The sequence below is a fragment of the Aphelocoma coerulescens genome, chromosome 7, assembly GCF_041296385.1.
Source record: "Aphelocoma coerulescens isolate FSJ_1873_10779 chromosome 7, UR_Acoe_1.0, whole genome shotgun sequence".
NCBI classification, from domain to species: domain Eukaryota; kingdom Metazoa; phylum Chordata; class Aves; order Passeriformes; family Corvidae; genus Aphelocoma; species Aphelocoma coerulescens.
The window spans coordinates 4,691,349-4,711,453 of record NC_091021.1 but is presented as its reverse complement, the minus strand read 5'-3'; the positions used below and the strand labels follow the sequence as shown (position 1 = coordinate 4,711,453).

The following is a 20,105-nucleotide window of genomic DNA, read 5'->3' as shown; positions in this document are numbered from 1 at the left end:
TGTGTGGTATTTTTCCTTTTAAGTTGCAATTACAGAAGGGTTGCAAACAGTCTGCTGCCCTGGGGGGCCAGGCCAGGAGGCTAAGCAGCTGCAGCTAGGCAGGTGTCACCTGGCAGCTGCTGAGGCAGTGCTAGAGCTGGTGCAGCCCTTCTGAGCCCAAGACCTGCGAGGTGCCCCAGAGTGAGAGCCACTGCCCTTGCTAAGCAGGAGGAGCTAAGGCTAGTTCAGACACTAGACAAGTGTCTGAAATGGCTGAACTGCCACTTTTTTCTGCATGGTTAATTAGGTGAACAAACATTGTTGCTTCCTGTTTCCACTTGCAGCGCTCTTTGGGAACTAGCAAAAGAAAAATGGAGCTGTCTGGACCTGTTGTACTGAGAGATACTTCAGAAGAGGCTTGCCAAAGCAAGCTTGGCCATGAAAGGCTATAGTCCCAAGAGCTGTTGGGTGTGTGTTAGAGTAGCTTATCTGTGCTTCTGGAAAGAACCAGCATAGAGTTTAATGTATGCATGGACAAACAGTCACAGCTCTGGTAGCTAAAATGCAAGCTGGACAGCCACCAGCTGCTACAAAAATGGTAGTGGAGTCTGGCTTTTCATGCTGTTGAAAGCTGTAGGACAACAGCTCTAGTATACTAACTTCCTGCAGTTGAGTGTAAGCTGGATTGAAAGGGTAATCAAACTATTTCTGCTTTTTTCCTAATTAATTTGGGGGCGACAGCCAAGTTGTGCTAGTTAATTGATGGTACTAGGCTTTGTGGAACCGTACAGTATTTTCTCTGTTCATAGGTTGTAGTCATTTTGTAATTGTTTTAAAGATGGTAAATTTGCACCTGCATTGACTCTTGGGTTAGGAGTCTTGTGGGCAAGACGTTACACCCACAAAGTAAAATTACTTAATTGCTTCCTTCTGTCTGAATCCCACCAATGTGGGTTTATGCAAGTGACTCCTGCTGCAGCAGCTTTTACACATCTAAGGTCAAATCTGTTAGTGACCACGTCCATGAAATCAACAGTAATGAATGATTCTTGTTCTTTAATGCTTAAGACTGTTTCAATTTGTCACCTCTGTACGTTTACAGTGATCTGTCTGGGGGCTGTTGTCCTGTACTCAGTAAAAAGCCCTGAGTTGCTGGATTGGAACTGAGTGCTGACACGAAAACCCAGAGAGCTAGTTGCATGGTCTCCCCAGGGCAGAATAAACCCCAGGTCCATTAGATGTTGCAATCCTCTGATAAGGTTTCAGCAACAAGGGAGAGCACAGCCTGTGGTATTGAGGCACGTGGTCTAGAGTGGTCCAGAGTGATCTGACAGCACAGGTCTGTCTAAACTGGAAAATGGGATGAAAACAACTCGGAGCCGAGTCATGCTGGGCTTGCACATGTGCTGCACAGGGTGGTACAGCCCACAGCCCTGAGTGAGATAAAAGACTGCAGGAGACACACACAGAGCTTAGTAAAAATGCCTCGATTGAACATGGTAAATAAAGTACATGGGAAATGGCTTTGTGCAGCTGCAAACACTTTCATGTGTGGGGGGGGCTTTCTGCATTATGTTTTAACTTGGTATTTCACAGTCAGTCTTTGTAATACCTTCAGCCACAGCAGTAGGAGCAGCACTAACAGCTGTTCCACATCTTAACAGCCAAAGAGAGGTTGGGTTTTGTTGGGGGTTTTATTTTCTTTTTAAAACTTTGAAAAGGAAAGAAAATAAGTAGGGGATTCTGCACATTTTACGGCTTCAAGGATGAGCCTGGCCCTCAGCCCGTTCCCACAACAGGTATAGCTTCCTCATTACGCCAGCATTCATGCAAAACTGAACTGTATGGAGGTGGGAGCCCAGCTGTGCCAGGACATGGGCTGCAAGCAGTAAACCAGAGTACCAGTGCTGATTCCAGCTGCATGCAGTATAGGGAGAAATGAAAGGAGACGGCTGGTCCTGGAGCCAAGTTGAGTTCAGCAAGTTTTAGCAAGTTTTCTAACCCTGTCCCAGTACTGAAATGGGGCTGCTGAAAAATCAGGTGCCTCCCTGTCTGGAGCCAAGACACAGAGTGGAGACAGAGAAGGCAGGGCACAAGTCTGCAGCTTCTTGAGAAGCATCTCACTTGCCATGTGCCCACAGCACTGCCCACCTGGCCCTGCCAGATGGAGGGATGCTGGAGGCGGGCAGGTGATGGGGGAAATGCAGCCTGTTCCTGGCCCCCCTTCCCACTGGATTCTGCCTGCCACACGCACATGTCCTGCTCAACTGATGGCAGAGTCCTGTGCACCACCACTGCACGTAACAGCCCTGTGCTGGCACCGTGGGAGGAGAAACAGCTCTGGCACGGTGCTCCAGCAGCCACAGTTTGCTGTCACAGGCCTAGCCAGCTGAGAAGCAGCTGTTGGAGAAAAGATTTCTGCCAGAGGTGGACGGGGGTAATGACCAAACAGATGTTTTGCTTCTGTTGTGCCTGCTCAGCCTAACTACCCTTTTTATTGGTGTCTCATGAAGCACTAGCAAGTTCCCACAAGGGCTGGTAAGAACATACAAGAGAGGACACAGCAACCATGGTTCCCCTTGCTTGGGCCACTACCTGCCTCTACAGCCCCTGTAGTGGGCAAGGTACCCAGCAGCTGCTTTAGCCCACTCCAGGGCTGACCCCACAGCCACATGATGGTTTGGCACCGCAGCTGGGACCTGAACTGCACTGCAGCGATGCTCTGCAGTATCCCAGGCTAACCAAACTGGGGTAACCCAGCTCCTATGACACAGGGGGTCTTTGGCCTCCTTATTAACACCCTTCTGTTTCCACCCTCCAGTAAAGAAAAACCCTCCCGTAAACTGGATTGTATTTCCATTTCCTGGCAGCACTCTCAGGACATGGAAGGCAGCTGGCCTGGCTGGCTGGTTTACTTAGTCTGTCCCCTCTCCTAAGTGCAAGAATTCTTCCCTCTGCCCCAGATATCAGACAACAAAGGAAGCCCATACCTTACAACAAAGCTGAGTGAGAGCTGGTCAGATCAGGCTTCCTAAGGAGTAGATAAGGGTATGGAAAAGACTTGCAAAACATCTGAGACATGAACCTTTCAGACACTTTTTTCCTGGAAGCAGATGCACATGCAGGGCAAGAGAGAGGGCAACACACTGCTCTGTATGGAGGCACTGAGGGGGCCCTTGGCCTCACAGCATCAGTGGAGCATCAGTACCACAGCAAAGGTGCAGAGGGTTTGTAGGCCAAGCAGGGCTCTGTGCCAAGAGGAAGTATTGCTGGTACTTCTTCACTTCTAAAAAGCCATCAAATTCAGACTATATACAACATATATAGAAATAACTTTTAATTAAAAAAACAACCTTGCATCAGAGATTGTATCAGACATTGAGGCAAGATTCAAGTTTAAGACAAACCAGTGTTAAAAAAGTGTTTTAAAAAATAATCAGAATGTGCAATAAACTACAATGTAGCAATAGGTCGTAGTGTTGAAACTTTACTGAACTGTTTTCATATGCCCAGTGTGTATTTCCTGTCATTTTACCAAAAAAATAAATTGACACTAAAGCTGGGTCATCTGTCCAGTGCCATTCCAGATATTACACATGGAAGAAAACTGCACAAAAAACAGACTCCTATTAAATTGGCTTCAACTGTCCTACACAGAAAAACTGCCTGTTGATGGATTATACATACATTCAATGTTTAATCTCTGTTAATACCTCTTGGGATTGCAGATACATTCCAAGCTATGCTATTTAGATGCAAGTTTAAACAACTTGCTTTTGTTTTCTCACTGTGAATACACTGGGAAATGAAAAATCTATCCAGAATCACAATGGAAAGCTTTGGGGCTTTTTTTTTTATTGCTCTTCAAGACATCAATCATCTTTTCCTTTCCAGCTAGTCACCAAATGTTGGCATACTTACTAGACTCTTACAAGGCACTGTACAGAAATTGGAACAAGACTTTAACATATTAAAGCAAAGTATTATGAGCCTCATTAGCTACCAAAGGACTAAGGAAGTAAGATGAGCCAAAGCACAGTATTCCATGGGGTGTGTCACTGATTTGACTTGACCCCTCTTTCTTCGTGTCTCTCCCTCCCCACAGGCCCAAAGCAGAGACACTTCTTTCCAGGTGTCAGATACATTGACTATGGCAATGCAGCGGGCTACTCCTACCTTATTGCTTGAGGACATCAATATGAAACATGCCCTGGCACTACTGAGAGCCGACTACACGACTTAAGCTAGATGCAAGGCTTCCAGATCCCCTGGTTTGAACTGCTGGTTCTCACCTACCCTTACCTTACACATGCAGTTAGGTTTTTGCCCCATGGTCATGCCAGACAAAATCATCTGAAGCTATCGTTTATCCCCACTATTTTCAAGTAGTTTTTCTGTGTTCAGCTGAAGTTGTTGGATAAGGTAGGCAGCATCTCCTGGTGCACCAGAGTCCACTTGAACCAGATATGCATTTGAAAACAAACAAACAGTAAAGGATGATTATTGACAAATGTGGCAATATGACAACAGAAAGTGAATGGTGCCAGCGATTTATGTGCTCCCACTCCCAACACTGGGAATATTAGACTTCCAGCTTGAAAGAATTACTTTCTCTTGGGGTTCAGGAAGAAGAAAGTGTTGTCTTTGGGATTTATCCTGCCTGTTACAAAGCAAGAAAGAAAATATATTATATGCAGCTAACATAAAGGTTTTGAATTGTGCTGTCATATGCTGTATGAACGAGAAATTTTACCTTACACTTCTCTCCACCTTAATTGGCTTTCTTAATGAACCACATTATTCCCTGTCACCTTTGTTTTCTTGTACTGTTGCTTCCCAGGCAAACGCTTTTGCAGTCTTCTGACTCCTGGGTAGATTGTCTTCTTGGTGGATAGCCATTGTCTGGCAAAGCAGTGGGTGTGCCTGGAGTGCAGGGAGAGTCACTGGGGAAAGCTGCAGTTGACACTTCAGGCTGATTTGTTACTTGATCTTGGCACAGTAAAGCTTCTACCTCTTCATCTTTTAGTGGAAAGACTCGAAGTTCCCACAGTCCAGACTGAAAGGAAGAGTAGGAGTGAGGTGGGAAAAGGGTATAGAGGATAAAAAGGGATTTCAGTTGAGTCTGAACTGATTAACTCTGTACAGAATCATCTCCTATCAAGTAACAAACAATTGTCTTTCTTTACAGTGTTTGCAGGGCTCTTCAGATAAAGAATACAACACTGCTAGGCACCAAGATGTAAGCTGGCTGCATAAGGTTTTGAACTAATAATAGACCTACCCTTGAACAGGCAAGAAACTCTTTTCCACAATGCCAGACCATCAGGATACCTGACCCCCTAATGACCAGGCCTGTCTGGAACCTTGGCCAACACCCCTGAAAAAACCCCAGCCTGAACTCAGTCCTTCCATACTTGCCTCAAAAACATGTGCCATGTGTACTGAGCAATGAAACTTTCACCTGTTGACAGATCTGGCATTAATTTACAAAGCACAGTAATATAGTTCTAAACAGGAGTACTACGTTCAGTGCACATTAACTAAGGTGACAGCCTGAGATTCTGATCAGTGAGACAGGAGAGTATCTTCAGGTTTCTTTGTTGTCACTGAAGAACTGACCAGACCTGGAAGCTATTGGAAGCACCCACCTTCTCTTCCTGGCTCTCCCTGCAGAGTGGTGCCATCCCTGAACAAACAGAGCTGTGGGCTTCCAAAGTTGGGACAGGAGCAGGGTCAGCAGCGCAATGGTCTTTCTGCACCGAGTCCTGGCTGTGTCGACCATCAGCATTTTTGCTGTAAGATCTAGTGCAGAATTAGAAATGAGTTTTAAGAGCTACTCCCTGCCCTTTCACATTGCCATGAGCAGTTCACATTTTCTTTTCTTCATACACGCTGCCTCCATCTGCTTGTTTAAACCAAAAGAGCAGAGGAAAACTGGTGTGGTTCTTGACAACCTTGTTGTCTGGAGCCAAAGCAAAGCACTATGTGGAGGAACTAAGTGGATAAAAATGGGTGGGACAGGCACACTCTGGCTGCAGACAGCTAGTAACTGGTCCCACTCCTGCATCTTGCTCCACATGCTCACCAGAGCTGTGATTTTGGACAAGAGGAATCAGTGAGCTACAGGCTGTTCCACTCGGGAGAGCAGCATCACCCACTGGAGCCAGTGGGGGGGCTCCAAACTGCACTGTCAGCACTGTGCCAGTGCAACTTGAGACACAAGTCCTTGGGCTCTCCCTTATCACTTCTGCTCTGGACTCAAGTCCAAAGCAATCAAAAATGTAGTAAGATTAAAAATTTTGATCTACTTCTAACAGAAATTTAAACTAGATATGAAATAGTGGCATGCCTCTGAAATGCCAGGTGGAAGCTTAACCTTGCTCATGTCAATGAGCAGTTTACTTCTGAATTCAAGCAGCACTAAGATTTTACCAAGGAGTTCACAGTTTCAAAATTAAGGCACATACAGAACTTTTTACTTTTCAGTGCACTTTCTGAAGTTGTGAGGTTTATGTTCAAAATTGCTTAATAGAATTCCTCAATATGGCTTAGCTCTAGTTTTATCCTGCATTAAAAAAAGCTATCTTTGACTATTTATTCCTAGTGTCATGGTTCACTTTCAGCCAAGAGTAGACACAAGCATATGATAAGTAGCAGAAAAAGTTATCCCAACATTTGTAGGCTGCTTTTTGTCCTGGCAGACTGTGAAGTGATTTATGGGAATCATTGTCTCAGGGCCAAACTGCAAATGCAGCTTTATGACATTTGTTCTGATATACACTACTTTTTGCAAGACTTTTAATGGTTCTATTTAAATCTGATGAGTTCTGCACCAGATGGCAAGCCTGTGAGAATGAACACAGTGACCTTCTAAGTGTAAGGCCCCTGGCAAAGCCCAGAACCCTTCAGTAACACATCTTTGAACACTGTGGAGTTTCATCTGAGTCAGGCAAGGGAAGAAGGACTCTTGATACACTGGGTGGCTAAAGTCATAGTAACTGGGAGTGGCACAGTCTAGCAGAGTTCTGTGTTCAGTGAGGGAGGAAGGTATTTGTTTAGTTATGCCAGGTCGCTAACATGCCCAATTTCTGTAAGTATGCATGCCTCAGCACTGCCTTCCCTTTCCAGACACTAAGTCAAACATACCTGGTACTGTCCCTGATGAGTTAATTAATGAATGGTGCCCTCATTTTCAAATTTCTCTGTGACAGCATTTCTGACACTGCTGTACTACAACCCACACCAGGTTCAATAGGAAGGCTCTTATCAAAGCCAATACACCTGCCTGCTGTTCCTCCTGGGCCAGCGGCTCTGCTCCCAGAGTGACCACCTCGCACGCTCTCTTTCTTCGTACTTTGTGTGACGCAAGGAAAAAGCTTTGTCTGACAGGTCTTCTATCTGTAATGAGACACAGGGAGAGCTGTGCTGTCATAAGCATCACTAAAAACAACACCAGCCAGTATTGTATATAATTCTGCAAAGGTCTATTCAACAAACAAGAAGAGGCAACACAATGCATGCTTGCACTACAAAGGCACACTTACATGCATTCAGTTTACGAGAGCTCTGGTGTATGGAATGCTGTCATATTAGCTTTATTTCTTTACATGTCTGTGGTTGATCTGAATGCATATAGAAATTACATGCCCTCCATGCAACTAACACATTTTTCTCTACGGTGAGAGGCAGAAAATTAAGAGGACAGGTATTCATTTGCAAATCAAGGCAGTGTTAGAAGTACATAATAAAGACAAGCAAAAATTCCAACAGTTTCCAGAGATTGCTTTAGGAGGAGGCTGGGAGGCAGCAGGATTTGCCAGGTGCTCTTTAAGCACTGAGAAATAGGTTTGAGATCACCAAGGACTTTGATAACTCCACAGAGAGGAAGTCGGCGAACCTGAGGTGCCACATTCCTGCTGCGAAACCAAGCAGAAAATGGCTTCTGCTTTGAAGAGACTATTTCTTACCCATGACCCCCAGTACAGCTTAAACCAGCCTTAATGCAAGTACTTTACCCGCTCATAGTAAAGCAAGAGCCAGCTTTTTAGGTAAAAGATGTAACTATTGCACCCGACCTTCACTGTGAAAGTACCATCTGTGTTTCTCCAACGGCAACACACCAGGAAGTTTGTTCCTTAGCCAGGGCTGGCCGAGGAGCACTTTGCCATCCCTCCCCCTCGCTCCCCGATGGCAGGGGAAGCTCTTGGCTGGACCCCTCCAGTACAGCTCACAGTTGTTTCAAAGTGCTCCAAACCATTCAAAGTTCACCTAAAAAGCTGAGGTTGGCAGGAGCATTTGGGTGCTGCAGCCATGGAGTTTATGCCAGCTAGTCCTAACTCAAAAGCTGAGAAATTCTTGGAAAGAACAATTCCTGATCACAGGAGCTGTGAAGATGCACTGCCAGATCAGTCCTAGATAAGAATCGTGCTAATAATTGGAGGGTCATGGAAAATAAACTGCATTTCTTTTTCTAAAGCAAAATCCTCAGTGGTGTTGTACAAGTAACACCATTAATCATCCAATTGAGCCTACAAAATAGAGAACCAAATGCACGGTCCTTGCTGCAGTGCCAGTTAGTGCCATCAAGACACTGGCACTGCTCCACTTTGTCATGTTTCTGTGGAAGTCATCCCCGAATCAAGTCTCTTAGCACCAAGGTGGTTCACAGTCACTGGCAAAAAGTACAATGGCAAAGTATCACAACCAATCAATATGATCCCAAAGGCTTCATTTTGGTTGGAATCAGACACAAGACCTATTTGTAGAACTGTGGCTGCCCAGGTCCTCCTCAGCCCAGCACTCGACAAGAGCCTTCAGACAAACAGGCTGCTTTGTTTGCTCATCTCATCACTCCTTGCTGAAGGCTCCTTCATTGCTTTTATTTATTTATGTTAAACACAAATCACTTTGTTAGCTGCTGGTTTCCTTTCATGCAAGTGAACTTAATGGGCTTCCTCCTCTCTCTCAAATTCACCAGCTCTGTCACTTGGAGAGCATCCAAATGGGGCTACATCTCAGTTCACATTTTGTCTTTCCAAGGTCAATGATGTATAGCAAGAAAGTGAGAATTTTATGAACTACAAAAGTGTTATTCCCTTGGGGAAAATTCAGGATTTTTCTGTGCTCTGATTTCCTTTGGAGTAGAAACAAAAGATAATTTAAAAAAAACCTTAAGAATTTTAAAATGCTTTTCTTAGCAAATTGCCAAAACTTACCATGCTGGGAAGAAATTTCATTTTAAACAAGCTTTCATTCAAAAATCAAAGTCCACATTCCTCTCCAAGTAAAGAGTTTTGAAAAATACAGAAATAAGCCTCGTTTGTTTTCCATAGCTGGTGATGGCAGATTTAACCACTTGTTTATTTAAAATGAGTTTACCCTATTCTTTTGAACACTAAATTTTCTTATTTAAAAATTATTCTCTGTTCTATGGATAAAAATTTCATGTTGTCAGATAAAAGGTCTCGCTTCTTGGTTCAGTACAGCCTCTGCCGCTCCCCAGCTTTGTAATGCTTTATGTATTTCCTCTAACAACTTTAGGTTAATTTAAAGTTCTGTAACAGGAGAAATTTGGTGATTTTTCCTCACTAAGGTTAGTTTGAAAAAGGACAAAGGAAGTGTCATTCCTCAGTGGATGGATCTGGCAGTGATGTTGAGAGAAAAGACTATGGGAAAGGCCTGTTTGTGAGGCATGTCTAATGATTTCACCCAAAGAAAAATAAGCTCTGGATCCCCCCATGACACTACAATACACTGTGCATTAATGTTGAATAGCACCAGGAATATCTCTGAAAGGTTCTCAAAACAACAAAATCTGTGTTTCACTCTTTGGCTCCACAGGAAACTCTGAGTCATAGGCCATGAAAACACTTATACAAAACTAATTGCACAAGGAATTACTCCAAAGAACTTGTCATTACTAAAACTACTACAAAATAAACTTGAATGTTACAACTGTGCCTTTCCAGAAACTTTAACCTGGACAAAACAAATCAAAACAACACAGGAAAACCTGTGCCACACCCTCCCATGCCTTAAAGCAGTAAGACTGCAAATTCATACATGCAAACCAGGAAACTCAAATGTTCTATTTTCAGAAAGTATTTTTAGAGCAAGTAATAGAGCAGACATTGATAGGAGGTTAACTTTTGCATTGCCAATTTTGTTCTTATAGGGCAAAATTTCCAGAAACAAAAATGCACCCACAAAAGGTAAGCTTTTTGTTCTCAAAGAAACAGTGAATATGCCTGACTCCCAGCAAGTGCTGAGATTCCATCCTTGAAGTGCGGCTCATGTAGAACATGACAGATTGGGGACCCCGCATTTTTTTGTAACTTAGTAAATGTTGGGTGCAGGTCTATTGCGTGGATACGGGTTGTTGCATTGAAAGCCTCTAAATGAAGAAGACAGAAGAAGAAGAAGACAAGGAAGACAAAGAAGACGAAGGCAATGAAGAAGAAGAAGAAGAAGAAGGCAATGAAGAAGATGATGTAGAAGAAGATGATGAAGACGACAATGAAGAAGACGATGAAAAAGAAGACAGAAGAAGACGAAGAAGGAGGAGGAGGAGGAGGTTATCCAGTGGCCGAAATTCCTGACTACTGCTTGACACAAGGACAACTCTGAAGTTTTAAATTTAGCTATGCAGAATATAGAGAAGTAAAGAAACGATTATGTAGTACCACAAAAAAATTTTTAAATTGTGTCATTTCCAACACCAGCATAGGCTGCTATGCAGTGAAATAAAGAAAAAGAGCATTTTATATAAAAGCAAAAAGTATATTTTGCCTTCCCTTGTGTTAGATGAATGACCTACTGAAGCTTGCCTTGACTTTAGCACATGGAGTGATTTCAAGAGTGTCTGCATGAGTGCAGAAAATGCCAACAGGTGATGGTGCTGTTTCCTCGTGTCTTTTTACTCAGTAGCAAATGTAACTCGGCTCAAAGCTAAAGGAAGTTGAAGAATTATGATCAATCACCTTTTCTCAGTGCTCTGAAAAACATCCAAACTAATTAACATGATCCCAAAAGAAAGGGGGAAATTGGCAAAGGATAATTTACACAAACAAGATCTTTAGCATTTTTCTCTTGTCCAGTATCTCTCCTCCTCATTCTACCCAGCAGCTGACAGATGATACAGAAGCAGTGGGCCACAGCGGGAGGCAAAGCTGCTGCATTGTTAAGTTATTTCCTGGCCAGAGGATGAATCACACAGGATTGAGAGTCATGCCAAACACAAATGTGCTGGGAAGGCTACTAATTCAGCCATTAGCCCATGAGCTTCAGAGAGAGACCTTGAAGTCCCTTCAGCAAAATACATTAAAAGCACGAGACAATCTTTATGGGATCTGAAATCTAAACAAGAAATCCACTGAGTTCAAGCAAGCAAGTCTTGAAGCCCTGAATGAAAATCACTTGAAATTCTTCACTGCCCCCCAGATACCAGGACAAAGAGAGCAGTGAACAGTAGATGCTCAAGGGGTAGTGTGCCCTTGCTACCTTTATTAGTTGTTCTCCAAATGGTTTAATTAAATATCCTTGCAGGAGAGTTCTCCTGTGTGTGGAATTTGACCTTCTTGTTAAAAAGAAGAACAGGCACGTTTCCTGCTAGCTGGGATGGTACTAACCCAGAAGCCGGTGGGTGGAAGTGACATAAATTTGACCACAGATTTCACAAGAATTTCTCAATTGCATTGGAAAAGGCAGGGACAGAGTAAGCTTTTCTCTTCCTTCCAGCCCAAGAGTATGCTGCCAAGTAAGTGCAACTACACCAGGTAAGGCACTGAGACCATGATGCTCTCCTAAAGGAAAGGTTCTGGAGCAGGTAGCTACAGACCTAGTAAACCTCTGAGGAAGCTTGTGCCTTTGTGGAGAGTATATTTTCTATCCCAAAGGAGTGACATAATGATTTGTTTATTGAGTTTAATGTAACCTTCTGCACTGCTACCTAATGCCATCTTTTTCTGCGGCTATGGCAACTAAACTCCTGCTGTAGAAATTCTCTCAAATAGCAGCTCAAGAACAGATATTGTGGATAAAGGCAGGAATACAAGTCCTACAGTTACAATTGGTGATAGTGGCAGAGACTGGAGGGAGATTAGAGATGTCCAAAGGACACCTGAGAGATTTCTGGAAAAGTAGCCGCAAAAAGATTGAAGGACAGAAAATCAGCCTGGAGACCAGACCTGCTGATATATTCACCCCGAGGTTAGGAAATGCCTCAAACCCCTGATTAGGGGAGAAAGGGACCCCCAGCTGCAAAATCCATGGACATTCCCTGAAGAAAAAGGTAGATTCTTATGTCTGGAGGAAGCAAAAGTAGCCCATGATGTGCAAATGTAGCTCAACAGGCAGGCAGGAAATGCTGAAGGTTATGTTGTTCCTGACAATGCAGAAAAGTTTGCTCCCAACAGGAGGGTTGCAGGAAAACAAATACTGCGGAAACTTGCTGGACCCACAGGCAAGATGCCTAATTACCATTTGAAGAGCAACATGCCATAGGAACTGGCCATGGAAGGAGAGGATGGGAGGGAAGGACAGCACTGCACCTGCACTGTAGCAGGTGGCCCCAGAAGACAGTCACACTGGAAGAGGCAGCATTACAGTGCTCAGGAGCACGGTGGCAGAGCCTGACCCAAGGGACCCTTTGGGAGTGCTGACTGCGCAGTGGCAAGGGACGGAAGAGCCAGGCAAACAATGAACCAGGAATATTAATGGTATACTTGCATTTCTATCTTCCACTGTATGGATAAGACACATTTTCACAATCTGATACTTAATACTTTATTTTTGAAACTTGAAATTTACTGGGACTTGTATGAAGTCAGTGATTTCAGAAAGTATGTACCAATTACCCCAATTATATATTGTATCTATTTTAAATAAACCTTGTAGTTTAATTAAAATACAGCCTACCTCTTCTTCATCTGTTTGCGATTTTTCTAAAGGTTGAAGTTTAACAACTCTCCAGCTAGAAATAAGACAAGGAAAATCAAATTAAGTTTAAGGTGCGGATAACAGATGGCTGAAATTTGTATTCTTCTTTTCCAACTTGGTATCTAACCTTTCCTTTTCCTAACACAGTCTTTAAGATATCCAATACAGTTGTAATAATATTTTTCAACTTAAAAGACAATTAAAAAGCAAATATGTATTATGGATTTAAAGAACAGAACAAGTATATTTAGCACTTCAGGCAATGTGCTACTAAGACACTGAAGTAAGCAGAGGAGACCAATTACCCTGCTTTTGAGATCTAGAGATGTTCTCTTTCTAAAACAAAGGAAAAAAAGGTCTCTAGAATAATGGATTAAAGGCCTACACTGTATGAAAAGAAATAAACTTATTCTACTGCATCAGAATGGCTAAATTTTTAAAAAAATATGCTAAATCCATTTCTGTTTAATTCACTGAAAATAGTTTACTACTTTCTTATGAATACACAAAAAAGGACAGCAATCTCCAAACAACCATTCAGCGCTTGTCAGCCTGATGTTATACTAAAGGCCCTAACTACAATTAAGATTATATAAATCCACTTCTATTTTTAGCCAGTCTGTGCATCTGCCACACCCCTGTGTATTTCAGACTATTTACTGTGCTATCAGCTATCCAGTGTTCCCACCACTTCAGTCACATGAGCTGAAGTGCACAGATAAAAACCCAAGTGCATGAAAGATCATCTTAATATTATAACATTTTCTAACTCCATGTTAATTGTATTCTTAGTTAATGTTCTCATGTTCATTTTCATGTCTTTGCAATTAAGGAGGTTGTGAACAAACCTTGGAGTAAGGATTTCTTTGTACTGTAGTTTCTCCAACTTTGATGGTGCTACCAGCGACATGGGAATAACAATGTTGTCTATATCATAGGAGCTCTCACTTCTCAACCTCCTCCTGGAGTTGTGCTGAATAATAGAATCAACACAAGAGAACATCAGCTCAAATCATAGGAAATACATGCTAGCAGAGAAACATTAGAACTTCACAAGGAGAAAGCCTGAAATTTAGAACAGTCTGTTTCCATTAAAGTAATAATTTTTCTGTTCTTTGATGATGGTTGACTCAAGGGAATAAAGGAGTGTGTGTTGTCTGAACTATGTGGAATGCACATTTAAACTCAACTCTGCATTAAAACATGACAACTTATAGGGCACCAGTATACCACCAGGCCTAGCAAAACCACGGGACCTAAATCTGAATATTGTTGTGAATTTTCCATGAATTCCAGTAAAACAGTGTGTTTTTGCAGGGACTTCACTGAGCCAGAGTTCTGCTGCTCCTCAGCAAATCTATATACCAGGGACTTTGCCTGTATTTCTGCTCAAAGAGTTTTAAATAGGGAAACTGAGACGTAACAAATTCTGTGACTCTATTTATATATATTTTATATATAAAATGAGGCCATTTTCTATAGCTGCACCAACAGAAAGGGCCATAAGAGCCCTAGAATTGTGTACATAAATTGTTCCCAGTGTAAAACTGGGAACATAAATCATGGTGTATTTAATGAAATTTGGGGAAAAATAAAAAAAGAAAGGCAAAATGCCAATAAATCAAACTTACACTCCAGTTATATGATCTGCAAAAGTCTTTTACAGCGAGTATCTGTTTTAGAAACACCACATACTCAATCTGGAATCAATTAGTTAATGTAATCCACTTAATTCCCTGTAAAAATGCATTGTCATGTGACACTGAATCAGATGTAAAAGATGTATGGCTTTGGATTAATTTGCACAACTCTGTGTTGGTATTTCAGTTGAGACAGTGACATATTTTTGATTTACCTGTGATGAAGTGCTATGAGTGGGCCGAGACATGGCACTGACACTGCTCGTGGGAGCAAAACTGTTGTGGGACTCAGGCTCTGCATGGTGGAAGGAGAATGTCTCAAACTGAGTGCTACTTTCACCTGTCAAAAAAATAGCAATAAACAAGACATACCAGCTGTTGGCTATTAGACTGCAGATATTTTTCCATCCATTATAGTAAAGTCATTTCTAGAAGCCCACAGTGAGCCACTTACCATTTACTGGATACTAAAAAAGCCATCTAAATGAACACTTGCTATTTATCCTGTCATTGTTGTTCCACAAAACTCATCCCTCTTATTCTACGAAGGATTTCTTCTCATGGAACCGGCTTCATATGGGCAAATCCTGACTCTTTTTCAGGAGCTGTCATAGACTAACAACACAGCAACTGCAATCTGACTTAGATGCCCACTGTTCCCCAGCAGCACTTCTCTAGTTGGGGTGCATCTCACAAGTTTTCCCTATTTTTTCCTTAAAAATATAATTCTGGCAACAAGAGTAACAAACAAAATCAGTTTAGATCTCCAAACCAATAGCGGTTTCTTCTGATTTGCTGCTCCAGACAAATTGTAATTCCTGTTTACTCCCATTCAGTTCCAGCATAAGCAGCATTTAAGATTCAGAATTTAACCACCTGTTCTGCTTTCCTTCTGTATCTTAATTTCCAGTAAGAAAGGAGAACTCAGATTTAATATACCAACAAACAAAAAGAATGAGTGTATTCCAACATGGAAAAAGAGGTAAGACTGATCCTAAAGACTGTATTGCAGGCTGGGTCAAGGTCATGAACTCCTGTCTCCCTGGCAACACAGCTTTTGTTTTTGGCCTTGTTCATTAGGCTGACCTTCCTCACAGATAAATTCTCCTAGACAGAGCCCAAATTAGGAATAAATATGTAGTACTACACCAATAGGACTAATAAGCTAGAACTTGTGCTCCTTACTCATGAATGCACCACAGAACAGTTTTCTGGCATTGGGAGACTATGATCCTCATGATAAAAGACTGCTTTTTTGGTTCCATTTATAAAAAAACTGAATACAACTGTCAGAAGACTAACGGTAACTTCAAAAAGTTTATAGCAAGATGTTTTCTCTCTTACTAGTGCTCCCAAGTAATTCCAGTTGTTGATCTCAGTGTTCATGACTACACTTACACAAACTGAGAAACACTGTGTCAGCATCCACATCTTGAGGACCAGCAAGTGGTCAGGGGAGTGGGTGGCATGGAAAACAGGATCACTGGTGGTGAAAGGGGATAGGGCACAGCACCCTGTTGGAGACAGGCAGAGTGTAAGAGAAGCCTGTACAGCAAAGGCAGGGCTGTACCGCACAAGGGGAAGGATTCAATGGACAACCCTCATCTAAATCCAAGGCAGTTTTCTGTGCACCCCTGAACAGCTTTTATTCTGTACTAAAACTTTCTAATTAATTGGGTGGTCTTGGTTTGGGATTGTGGGGTTTGGGGTTTGTTTTAATCCTAGATCATAATTTTTTATTAATTAATCTCTGTAGTAATTCCTGTATCTTCACCTCTAGTGAAAGATTACACTATCAGTTTTGCCTGGATATGCACCAGCAGTTTATTTTTCCACAATGTTAACTGATCATTTATACCTTTTAATTCTTTCCTAAGAGAAATTTTAAACTGATATGGTTTCCCCTCTTCCTCAGTGACTTATTTTCTTCAAATGTCTTGTGAAGAATTTGTCCAAAGGTTTTCCACAAGTTACATAAATGAATCTGTAACAGCATCTGTCAGGCTTTACATTCTAACAGCTTGGAAAGGTAAGATGGCATTTATCTTTGCAGTGGTAAGCTAAATTTTTTATCCTTACATTATCACATTATTCTACAGAATTTCAGGGCCCTTCCTATTAATTTACCAAGTGCTGAAGTAGAGATTCAGTGGCTTAAAATAGAAAGGCAACAAGGGTAAAAACACAGTAATAACTGGCTATCCTCAAGTCCTCTTAACAGTCTGGAAGGGATCCAGAACCACAAATGACAGTACACAATGAATTAAATATAGTGGACCAAAGATGCCACAAATAGTAAATGTTTCATTGGGCATATGATTTAACAGGTAACTCTGTAATTCAGTCTATTTCATTGACTACTGTAAAAAAAACCCTTTTCGTATTGAGAATGACACCCAGTATTAGAAGAACACAGCTGGACTGCTGAGCAGTTTCCTTTAAGAGTACTCCAAAAATAAAATACAAGAAGCTTGTCTCATTCTGTATGTACATTTATGAAGATGATTACTATGCTTTAAAATAGCAAGTTATTTTCATGATGTTCTAAGTCCATTTCTTCCTAAGTTTCGTAAGTATCCTTTTTGGAGATAACTTAAAATTAATTCTCAGAGCCCAGTGGTATTCATACAGTACATATTTTAAAAGATGTAGTGCCCTCTTACAATACTATTTTTCTCTTACCTACTGCTGTTTCACTTAGATGCCTTTTCTTTCTTCCTTCTGACAGCTGGTCAGGTGTTCCTAACACTGACTGAGATTTGGAATTAGACAAACAGCCACTGCTCCATTGTTTGACAGAAACATGTGGATTTTGGTCTGTAACAGAAAAAGCACGTATCAAGTTGAGAAATTACTTTTCGTCGGTACAATTTATAGGAAATCCCAACTGCTGAACTATTTATAATGGAAAAACTCCCAAACTTCTGATAGGAATCCAAATAGTAACAGGACTGCAGTCAGGCACCTGGTCCAAACTCCCCCCATTTGTAGTGTCCTCCTACAGCTCTGGTGGGATCACCTCAGTGCAATAAAAGAGAACCTGACACTGTGGTCTGAGAAGAGACTCCTCTTCCACCTAAAGCTACCTTCTCCGATAACCTGCTTTGTGACAAGTTTATAACTTCACAGCAGAAAATACTGACGAATGAATGAAAAACGGCCTTGCAAATACTAAAATATTTTGCTTTACATACCATTGTCAGCAGATACTTTAAACTCCCCTCCCAAAGATGAGGCATCAGCAGGTTCTCCTTTGATGTCATCCTTCCTTAATAATGTTTCAAAGTATATGTGAAGGGGAATATCTAATCAAAAAAACAGAAATCCAAAGGAATAAGGTCTCTATTAGAAAGATGGCAACCTCTGAGCCAATGAATTATGCAACATCACTAGAGGTCTAGGCACTGATTCACCCAACACATTCAATATAATCTGTGAGCAATATTGCTAAGGACTGAAACACACTCTGGAGGATGCTGAGTGAGAGTAAGACTCGGGTCTTCCCTCTTGACCAGCTCCTGCACAAAACCCAGCACAGCAAAGAGCACACAGTGCACTTTTCCTGTAATGTGAAGAGGCTTCAGGTCAGCTTTTTGGATTCAATTAATGCTTTTGGAAATTGTTACTGCTGGGAGCCTATAGGTATTTTTAACGTACATTCCTTCTCCGTCTCCCTGGAAAAGTCTACAGCAGGGCGTGGGAGTTCTAATGCAGAATTAGCCTGAAAAACATTTCAAGTAAAGGAATTTACCCCCTGTTGTAAGGCAGGAAGGCTTTTAAGAAAAAAAAGTCTCTCTCTGAACAGCCTTTCTGGAAAAAAAATTACAAGAATGAAGAGAAATTTAGTTGAAAAAAGTGTCAATGTAAGAAGTAGGCTTGACAGCTAGTACATTCAGAATGAGAAGAGGATGGTGGGCAGGGCCCAAGGGTGGGCATTAAACTACATATATTTATACACAGTCTTAGCTTCATGTGCCTTCAGGACGTGCCAGGACAAAAACTTGCAACATATTTTGCTAAATAAAAATAACAATTTTTTTCAATTTTATATGGATCTAACTTGATTGTTTTGTCACAACACCTCAAGGTTTTTGCTGTGTTTCCTACTCCCAAGTAAAACAAAGAAGGTCTGAAATCTATATTAGTCACAACATTTAAGTAAAGAGAGAACCAAAACATTTCTCCTATTTTGTTGGGGTTTTTTTTTTGGTTGTTTTTTTTTTTTAACCTGGGATACCACCTGGTTGACTGAGAGAATTTTTATTACGTCCTCCTGTATCTTAGTAGAAAGGGCAGGAGTACTTGCATCAATCAATCCACAGATTAGGTGCAAAATACCAGAAACCCATACTTCTTAGATACAAACTACAATTTTCCAGTTATCAAGGTACAAGTTGAAGGAGGTGCTGTTATGTTAAAGGGATGCTGCAACCACTGACGTATCTTTAGGCAAGATCCTTGGTAATCTGGAAACTGTGAAAGGAAGACTTGGACATAGGGACAACTATGCTTCCAGAAGGGACTACACTAGTGAGCCAGTCCCACTGCACTATATACTAGATTGTCTGCAAATTATGATTCACCTTTAAAGCAAACCACATGAAAAAACAAGGTGAGAGAATTGCATCTGAATCTTGAACTTGAATTCCTCCTGGCACACAAAAAAAAAATCATCAAACTCCCAGAGTTCCAAAATGAAACAAATGCCAACAATGTATTTTAACACACAGAGAAAGCGAATGCAAAACCCTTTACTTTTACTCTGCAGACAATTTTTATATATAAGGATGTGGGCAGAGCACAAGCAGTATTTTAAGAGAAGTTATTGCTCTGGAAGGGGATAACCAAGAAAGCTGCAAAGAAAACATGAAATGGCATCAGGCTACAACTTGGAAAATTTCTACCATGCATTTATTCACAATAATTCTTTCACATGAAAGAAAATGTCAAATAGACTAGTCTTCATGAGGAGGTAGAGACAGCAAAGTACACAAAGTAAAGCATGAATCTAGCCTCCTTCAAAAGTGAGGACTGCACTTGAACAGGACATAGTAGGTTGGTCTTGTACTATTTCCCTGTCTCAACTATTATTAGCAAGGCTCCTGGAAAAGAGAATGGATATTCCTTGAGAAATATGTCCCTGATACTGGCACGAAGCTAAAAACAGTCTTCCTCCTTCATCCTGGCAAAGTGTCCAACAGTAGCCACAGCACAGTCCAAAGCTTTTTAGGTTTTTTATGATGACAAAGTTTTTTTTGAGAAAACAAAAGGTCAATATTCTTGCTACACACCCCAGTCTCCCGAGGTAAGAACGAACACAAGGGGCACAGACTGTCGTTGAACAGATGTCTAAACTCCTGGGGTCCTGCTGGGGTCAGAGTCACAGGGGAAGCGATAGAGAGTGTGTGTAAAGGAAGAAAGATTTAGGTCATGTTTTTCTTATCACAATAGAGTTCTACTGACTGAGATGTTTGCTGTTGCACTCTTGGAATGAGTGTTCCATTTCTCCTATCTGCTCCTACAAGAATCTCCTCTTTAACCCATACATGG

General features: G+C 41.6%; 1 protein-coding gene across 7 annotated transcripts in view; it reads right to left on the bottom strand.

Annotated features, from left to right (window-relative positions):
• Nucleotides 1-3,292: 3,292 nt before the first annotated feature.
• KANSL1L (KAT8 regulatory NSL complex subunit 1 like) overlaps nucleotides 3,293-20,105 on the bottom strand; it is a 68,256-nt gene continuing 51,443 nt past the window's right edge. For 5 of the 7 annotated variants that reach the window (XM_069021803.1, XM_069021801.1, XM_069021802.1 and 2 more), the window contains 9 exons: nucleotides 17,750-17,860; nucleotides 17,238-17,372; nucleotides 14,771-14,895; nucleotides 13,764-13,888; nucleotides 12,895-12,949; nucleotides 7,265-7,377; nucleotides 5,628-5,781; nucleotides 4,733-5,035; nucleotides 3,293-4,639 (listed from right to left, as the gene is read on the bottom strand). In XM_069021803.1, the coding sequence (XP_068877904.1) occupies nucleotides 4,787-5,035; nucleotides 5,628-5,781; nucleotides 7,265-7,377; nucleotides 12,895-12,949; nucleotides 13,764-13,888; nucleotides 14,771-14,895; nucleotides 17,238-17,372; nucleotides 17,750-17,860 (1,067 nt within the window). In that variant the 3' untranslated portion in view covers nucleotides 3,293-4,639; nucleotides 4,733-4,786. Of the gene's footprint in view, nucleotides 5,036-5,627; nucleotides 5,782-7,264; nucleotides 7,380-12,894; nucleotides 12,950-13,763; nucleotides 13,889-14,770; nucleotides 14,896-17,237; nucleotides 17,373-17,749; nucleotides 17,861-20,105 lie in introns of all 7 variants that reach the window. The other 2 variants (XM_069021799.1, XM_069021798.1) reach the window with 2 other exon arrangements.